At 41.7% G+C, this 8,576-nt stretch overlaps 1 protein-coding gene across 1 annotated transcript; it reads right to left on the reverse strand.

The window, feature by feature from the left end:
• Positions 1-419: 419 nt before the first annotated feature.
• Positions 420-2,162, reverse strand: Rrs1 (regulator of ribosome synthesis 1). Its single transcript, XM_076835971.1, has one exon. It carries the CDS (start codon positions 2,064-2,066, stop codon positions 969-971), a length of 1,098 nt encoding a protein of 365 aa, XP_076692086.1. The 5' UTR covers positions 2,067-2,162; the 3' UTR covers positions 420-968.
• Positions 2,163-8,576: the final 6,414 nt, after the last annotated feature.

The following is an 8,576-nucleotide window of genomic DNA, read 5'->3' on the forward strand; positions in this document are numbered from 1 at the left end:
TGGGTCACTTTCTCTCTTTCCCAGACTCTACTTGAATTCAAGCTTTAAAAAAAAAAAAATGGAGTCATCAATGTGGAGGAAGGCAAGTATTTTCTGGATTAACAAGGTTAATCACCATTATTTGTAGAGTACCCCAAGTTTATCATTTATAGATGTCAATATGTTCTGGTTGACAAATGTTAAGCATTCCTTACAAGAGACATCCATCAGTTATTATACTTTTAATACTATATGTTATGCCAAAATAAGTTTTGAATTTTTCTGATAAAAGTAGCTTTGCTGAAACTAGTATAATATAACTGCTTTTGTGTTTTTACAGAAAGTAAACAATAATCTGTACTGGACATCCAGGTCACTGTTTTCAAGTACAACTTCTACCAATAATCAAAAAGTTAAAAGCAATGCTAGATACAGACACATTTCTTAAATAACCTTCACAACAGTTTATTTATTTATATTTATTTCTAGTGTTGCTGAGGATTGAACCCAGTGCCTCATGTATGCTAGGTGAGCGCTCTACCACTGCGCTACAGCCCCAGCCCCAGAACAGTTTCTTTAAATCAACTTAGGAAAAAGTCATCTTTCCTCTCCCCTCCCAGATCTGATGAGCATAATAAAAGCTTGTTACAAAAATAACAAGTGCTAAAATATATAATTAATCTACCATAAGTCTCTGAAATGTCACCAACTCTCCTTCACCCCATAACCCCAAAGTAAAATGCCCAAATTATTTTTCTAACCCTTGTGTCCTCAAATATACCCTTCATCACTAGCTAAAGTCTCGTTTGTGGGAAAGACTTTGATCTGTACAGTCGAACACTTACATACTTTCTTGAGGGAAGGACAATTTTGTCCTTTCAACCTCAAACTCAATGAAGACAGTGGTCCCGCCCTGCGACAGTACCAAAAACTTAATATTTAGCATACAGTTCGTTCTTTACAGAACAGGTCCAAGGGTGAATGAAGTGTTACTTCCTCCTCTTTCCTCCTTGGTGCTGTCCGCCTTTTCTCTTGCCACCCAAGCCAGGTGGCCCGGAATGCATCTTGCCTCCCAAACTTCCTTTCCTCTTCCCTTTCTGGCTGGGCGGGCCACCTTTCCTCTTGCCTCCAGGACCCTGCCGGTTCCCTTTTCTCTTGCCCTTCTGGCTCATTTTTCTCCTCTTGGCGGCCTCCTCCTGGTCCTCTTCTCTCATCTGCTTGTTGGTGGCTCTCGTCACATCCAGCTGAGGCTTTTTGCTGTTCATGACTCGAAGTAGCTCCAACTGGTTCTTTTTCTCGGCTACGAAGTCCCCAAAAAGGGGCTGAAACTTCCTCTTCTTGCCTGAACCCCGAGGAGCCTTCTCCTTGGGGAGGCGCTCCTGGAAGCGCCCCACAGAGGCGGTGGAGATCTTGGCCACCTGCATAGCGCGGCCCAGCTCCTCCTTACTCTGGTGTCCGGTAGGGTGCAAGCCGGCCGCGCTGGGCAGCTGCATCTTGTGCGCACGAGCCAGATTACGCAGCCGGTTCAGCTCGTTCTTGGCCACGCGTTCCTTCTTGGCCTGAATCCGCTTGGCGAACTGGTCTTCTAGGGGGTCGGCGCTACCGGGAACCTCGATCAGCCATTCCTTGGTGTCATCCCGGGCGCGTTTGTAGCCCCAGCGCCGCCGCCACTGGCCGCTCACCTCGTCCCACACTAGATTGGTTTTCTTCTTGGGACGGATGCCCTTAAGGCGCGCGAACTGCTGCCAGCGTGTAAGCGGCCGCGGCCGTGGGAGCGGCTTCTCACGCGGCAGGCGCGTGGTGGGCTCCGGCAGCCGGGCCACCAGCGCCTCTTCCACGCGCTCCGTGGGCAGCTGCCACAGCTGGTTGATGAGCAGCTGCGTATTGTCCCGTGCCAAGGCCCGCAGCTCGGCCTCCGGCGTGGGTCCCGCCTGCCGCAGCACAGTCGGGGGGTTGCGGTCGGAAGCCAGCAGGTTACCCAGGTCAAATTCCAGCTCCAGCTCCTTGTGCACTGTGATGCGTTGCAATTTCTCTGCCTCTTCCTGCTCCGCCTTTGCCAGCAGCGCCTCCACGCTCTGGCCCTCCATGACTCCGGATCGGTCCCCTAGGTTTGAGGCTAATAGTTGAAGTCACTTCTCAAGAGCAGGGCCCAGGGTCCCGGCAACTCAACCACGTGCGGAAGCCCGAACGCTCAACCCGGAAGATGAAGGTTCGCTTCCGGGTTACGGGCTTGTGATCCCGGCGACCCAAGGAAAGGCCGGCAGAGGGCGGTGTTGGAGAGCTGATAGGATTACAAGAGTGCCATTTTGGCTGGGGCCCAGATGTAGGCGGAACTGGCGCGATCCTGGACTACAAGTTCCGGGGACTGGTTGGGACTGCGACTCCCAGGATGCAGAGGCAGAAGGCGGTCCCCGGGGGCGGTCGTAGTGGGACGCGGGCCGGTCAAATTCCTGGGGCTGCGTAAGGTGTGTTACTGGTCCGCTGAGCGTTAAAGTTTCCGTGTAAATCTATTTACATTTCAATCAAAGATGTGTAGTCAATCACCCCTTCTTGGGCGAGACAAATCATTGCACCATAGTTTTAACCCGCTTTTGGGGTCCTAGATGTGAGCAGAGAGACACATGCCACAGATATACATAAAGGTGGTTTTGCCAGTGAGCGGGGCTGGCGGTTACACAGCCCTGAACTGGTGCAGGTGGGCACCGACTCCGGTGGGTAGATCTGTTGAAGGGGGCAAAATTGCGACTGTCTGCAATGGAGGGGAGAAATAAAGAATGTCCACCTGCTTCTGCCCCTTTCAATGCTTAGTCACTCAAATTACTCAATACAATTTCACTCTATAGGTTCTTAATCAATAAAACACAATCCTTAATGCTAGGCACTGCAATAGACATAATTCACAGCAAACAATTCTAGATTAATTAGTTCTAAGCGCTGCAAAACACACTTAATCATGACAGGCTAATGACAGACATTCCCTCTGCAGGCTAAGTTTAAGTCTTAAGCCTTAGGCTTTAAGTCCAGCAGATGCACACTCACTCAGACTATGGTGATCAGGTCTGGAACCAAGGCAGGCTTTTCCTGGCGTGGAGTGGACTACTGATTGAGGAGAGGGTCTTAGGGAGAAGTTGTGGCTCTCACCAAGGTCCAGATGAGATGGTAGAGTTTGAGAGTGGTGAGGATCACGCAGAGGCTCAGGAAACAATGACAAGTGATGGGATGTCAGGTCCTCATCAGGTTCTCCAGCTCCAGTGCATCCTTGTTTCAGCTGGCTGAATCCCTGTTCATTGGCTCTATTATTTATACTAAAATTTGGAGCTTTTGACCCCCCTTTTAATCCTTATCAGCTACCACTGGATTTCTCAGTGACATCATTTACTGCGGGGTCAGAAACATCTGGTCTGGTGGTCTCCACCCTGATCTTATTGCCTTTCCCTCTCAGGTGAGGACAGCCTGCCAGGGGCTTCACTCTGTTTACCAGGGTGAGGGAAAATAACTTGTTTGAGGCCATACTGGAGGGCTCTGTGGGTGTGCCTGGTGAGACTGCAGGTTTCAAACTGGAGTTTTAAAATGGAGGTGGTTAGGCTCAGGCCTAAGGCCATCCTCACAAGACCCCAGAGTTGATTCAGAGCTCCGGGAGGGTCTGTTGCCTTCCTGACAAAAGAGCACCCAGCTCTGCAGTTATACTGCTTGGTTCCAGTTCCTGGCTGTGAGAATGTTTGACCTTGGGCTAGGCTATTTAACTTGGTTAGGCCTTTTAAAAAACCCTTTAATATAGGAATATTAGCCACATTAATATTTATAGCAGCTCACCTCACAATAGCTAAACTATGGACCCAACCTAGGTACACAATAGAATATTACTCAGCCTTAAAGAAGAACAAAATTATGGCATTTGCAGGTAAATGGATGGAGCTGGAGAATATCATGTTAAGGGAAATAGTCCAATCCCAAAGATCCAACGGCTGAATGTTTTCTCTGATATGTAGATGCTAATTCACAATAAGGGAGGAGAGCTAGGAAAGAATAGAGATACTTTGGCTTAGACAGAGGGAGGAGATGGGTACGGAGGTAGGAAGAATAGTAGAATGAACTGGACATTATTACCCTTTGTGCATATATGACTACATGACTGGTGTAATTCTACATCATGTACAACCAGAAGAATGAGAAGTTATACTTCATTTATGTATGATGTGTCAAATGCATTCTACTGTCATATATAACTAATTAAAACAACAACAACAAAAAGATGGGGCTACTGATGGTAATCACATCCTAGGGCTATTATGAAGATAAATAGGTAAATACACCCCAAGGGAGGCTTAGACTAGGGTCTGGAATATAAATACTCAATAAGTTAGCTAAATATTAATTATTATTTAATCTTCATCATGGCCAGTGAACAATGCAGTGTCATATAGTGTTTAAAAATTAGGTTTCTTGGGTTAATCCACCTCAGTTTATCATTTACTAGTTCTCCTTGGAGAGGTTGTTTAACCTAAGCCCTATTCATAAGTATGAAATGTTAGTTCTTGGTACATGGTGAGAACTCAATAAACATTAACAATATATTGTTACTAACTCTTGTTATTTCCACTGATGAAAAAGGAAGGCTTACGGAGTGAGCTGACTTATGTAATACAATTAGGACATGTGGGAGCAGGATCTTCACTCTGGCTTTAAGACTACATACATATCTTCTGCAATGCCATCCAAACTTTTGATACTAAAAAAAAAAAAAAAAAAAAAAAAAAAAAAAAAGTGCAGTCCACTGACCAGAAAAATAGCATTACCTGGGAGTTTGTTTGAATGTGGACTCTCAAGCCTCCTCCTAACTGTAATTTATCAGAACCTTCATCAATCTAGGTGATTAGTATGTAATTTCAAGTTTTGGAGACATTACAGATTGTGTGGTTTGCAAGGTTCATTTTCCTTTTAAGAGGGGATTATGTTGGAGAACCGTAACAGTTATTATGTTAACTACTTTCAACCTTAAAACTTTGGGAATTTGCCTAGGAGACAGTAAAGATATTGCTACTTTGGGCTTTGCTTTGCCTCTGATTTATTATTTCACCCAGTGAACATTAAATTGAATGGCTATCATGTGCCAGGCATTAGATATAAAAGTAATTGAGACCTTTTGAAACATGGGAAAAGAAATATAGGTACAGAGAAATTTACTATATAGTGTGATTGAACTTTTAATAGAAAGTACAGCTGTTAGGATTAGCTCCTCTTTCAGTTTTCTGAATTAGGAAAAAGGAGCAGGGATTGTTTCTTTCTCAATGAATGCAATGCTGTTTGGTCTGGATCATACAGATCACCTCTTAATTGAATTTTAATAGTTTTTTGTTCACTAGTTTCTTAGAGCCCAAATAGATTTTAATTTCCTTGAAGGCTGGAGACTTAAACTTTCACTTCTGTATAGCACTGGGCATATAACAGTATTCAATATATTACTATTGAAAAACTAAATATTATAGGCTTTCTAATTAAAATAATATTAATGTTCATTCTGTTAGATTTGAGTGGAGTAAAAGTAGTAAGACTGAGATGTGGAAGTCTCAAAAATATCTTACTGAGACAAGTGGGTGGGTGGTGGTCTTTAGCTTGCATTTTTGTCATACTTATTTTAGGCAAGACTATACAGTGTCAAGAAAAAGAAAGCCTACCAGAAATGTATAAATATGTGTAAATATATTTTAATAGTATGGCAAATGGTGGTACACATTGTCTTTTCTCTTTATTTCTCTTCTTCATTTACTCCTATAAATTCAGAGAGACCCCAAGTGTGGTCATCAGATCTTATTTCTTTTCTCTGTATATCTGTTCTCTATGCCATTTCATCCATTCATATGGTCTCAGTTGCCACTTTTGTGCATACAGTTTTTTTTGGTGTGTGAGTATGTGTGTGTGTATGTGCACATAGTTCTTAAAAGTATATTTTTATTGCTTTCCTTTTCAAAGTTTTAGGCTGAAATTTCCAACACTTGCTCGACTGTTTCACCATACTCTAAACTCAGTAGATATAAAACTATATAACATATAATTTCCCCTCAAATTAACTTCTTTTATCATCTATCCATTCATCATTTCCACCCCCAGCAAATGTTGATAGAAGGCCTTTGATGCCTGAGGAATACAATGAGAATGATTGTTAGTAAAAGCAGTTCTGGTTAATATTATCATCATTCTGGTCAACTGATTTGGGCTTGAAATGATGAAGTCAGCCTTGACATCTCCTGTTTCCAAATCCAATCTGTTCAAAAATCCTGTGAGGTTTGTCTCTATATTGTACCCTTTCCAGCCCCACTGCCATGACTAAATTGGTTAGCATTTTGTCACCAAAATACCTGACATAAACAACTTAAAGGAGGAAAGATTTATTTTGGCTTCATGGTTTAGACATTTTAGTCCATAGTTGGAGGCTTCTTTGGGTCTGAGGTGAGGCAGAACATTATGAAAGAAGATCTTGTTAGAGGGCTGGGGATACAGCTCAGTGGTAGACCAATAGAAAGCTTGCCTAGCCTATATGAGGCCCTAGGTTCAATTCCAGTATTGCCAAAGGGGGGAAAAAAAAAAACAGGCATGGCAGAAAAATGCTATTCACCTTAAGACACTCAGGAAGCAAAGAGAAAGACAGAGGCTGGGAACAAGATAGATAAGTCCCAAGAGCATACTGCCAAGGACCCACTCCCTTCAACTTTCTCTAGTAATTCCAACAGTTATTTGGAATACATAATGATCCTCCTACATTTTCTGCCACCTTTCAATAATTTATTCAGCTATGAATTCCTCAGTGGATTAATTAATTGATCAGGTTAAAACCCTCATGATCCAATCACTTCCTCAAAGTCTACCTCTGAACATTGCTGCACTGGGGACCACGTCTTCAACAAGAGTCTTTGGGGAACGTTTAGTATCCAAGCCATAATAATGACCTTACCAGTGTCCTATACTGTATCTCTTCCATCTGCTTCTCCAGATCCTCTTTTCACTCTGTTTGCTGCGCTTGGCTTCCAGTTGAGTTTGACCAGCTGGAAGCAATGACAGATCAGAAGGTACTCAGAGAGCTAGGTCAGTACACATATGCCCTCAGTCCTCTGCAGATTGCCATCAGAAGGCCATCAAAAAGCTTTTGTGGCATCAATAGGCCGCAGTTCCTATCAGGTAACCTAGGGTGATTTTGGTTCTCTGTCATTGTAGCATCACTGTCTTTGCTACTGTTCTTTATGGGTTTCCTTATATTGGGCTTGCATCTTTGTAAATATTTCCTTGGTTTGTCTTTCTTGAAATATCTAGCTTGATTTTTACCTGTTTGCTGCCAGGTCCTTGATTGATATCTTGGGAACGATCCTAGGAGCGTATTAACAGTTTCCTGCATCTTTTATGGACATTCCTGAAGATTTATCTTTCATTCATCTGTCCAAATTGAACTTTCCTCTCTACTTAACAGAGTAAAATTATTTTTGGCTTTGGATGTTCATGATCTGGCCCCAAATAACTTTTTCTTTTTTAAAAATACATGTCATAATAATCCTTCTTCTGCTTGTTTTCCCAATATTTCTAATCCCACTCTTATTTTTCATTTTAGCTGTTTCTCCACAGCTTTAAGGTGTTCTTCATCAGAAATAAAAACTTGAGATGCAGAGCAAAAAGTCAGCAATTATATTTTGGTAGCAAATATTGTGAAATTTTTCATTAACAAAAGTGAACCTGTAGAGAGAGTTCCCCCTTTCCTCCACAACAAGGGTATGAAAGTTTAAAGACATTAAAGTAATATCTTTAATTTTCCTTTAGTATGTAGTTACTTTGGTCAGTGAAACTTCTTTCTCTTCTTCTTTTTCTTAAGCAGTTTCTTCATTCTTTGTTAGCATATTACCTTAGATTTATTTTCTAGATGTTTCTTAGTTGTCTCCTTGTGACAATGGAAATTGTTAAGGATGAGTCAGCCGTTCTTTAATCCTGCAAGATTTTCTTTTATTTTTTGGAGTATTTTTGTCTAGGAAATTCAATGTGCCAGTAATTTGATAAAATAGCAGAAAAGGGCCCTTAAAACTCTTACTGATCTTCACATTGTTCAATTTTACTGATTTGTAATTTTATTTTGGAAGTACTTTAAAGAAAAATTTAATTTAGAAAAATTCTTAATCATGGAGAAAATTTGTGTTCAAGTGCCTCAGTTTTAGTCAGAAATCTATACTAAAAATTCATTATTTGATTTTCAAAAGGAACAAAGAAAATAAAGATTTTGTATAATTAGTGTAGAAGTGGATAAGATAACTACCAAACACTGTACATTTGCCTATGAAGAACTTTGGAATCTTACATAGTAAAAATTATGTTACCTTAGTGGCAGGTAGGTGTCACTGTATCCATGTCAGCATCTGAGGAATGCACTGCAAATCTTATCCAGCTCACTGAGCCCACTTGGTGATACAGAAGACCTGGTGACTGTGGAGTGTGTCCTTTCCCCCAAGACCTGGATAGGACTTTTTATCTGGACTTATTATCTAAATAATGATCTTGGCATTTCTCAATATTTATTTCTCTTGCCCCATTATTTAAGATAGTATAAATTTTCAGCTCAGAAA

The sequence above is a fragment of the Callospermophilus lateralis genome, chromosome 16 (genome assembly GCF_048772815.1).
Source record: "Callospermophilus lateralis isolate mCalLat2 chromosome 16, mCalLat2.hap1, whole genome shotgun sequence".
Lineage (NCBI taxonomy): Eukaryota > Metazoa > Chordata > Mammalia > Rodentia > Sciuridae > Callospermophilus > Callospermophilus lateralis.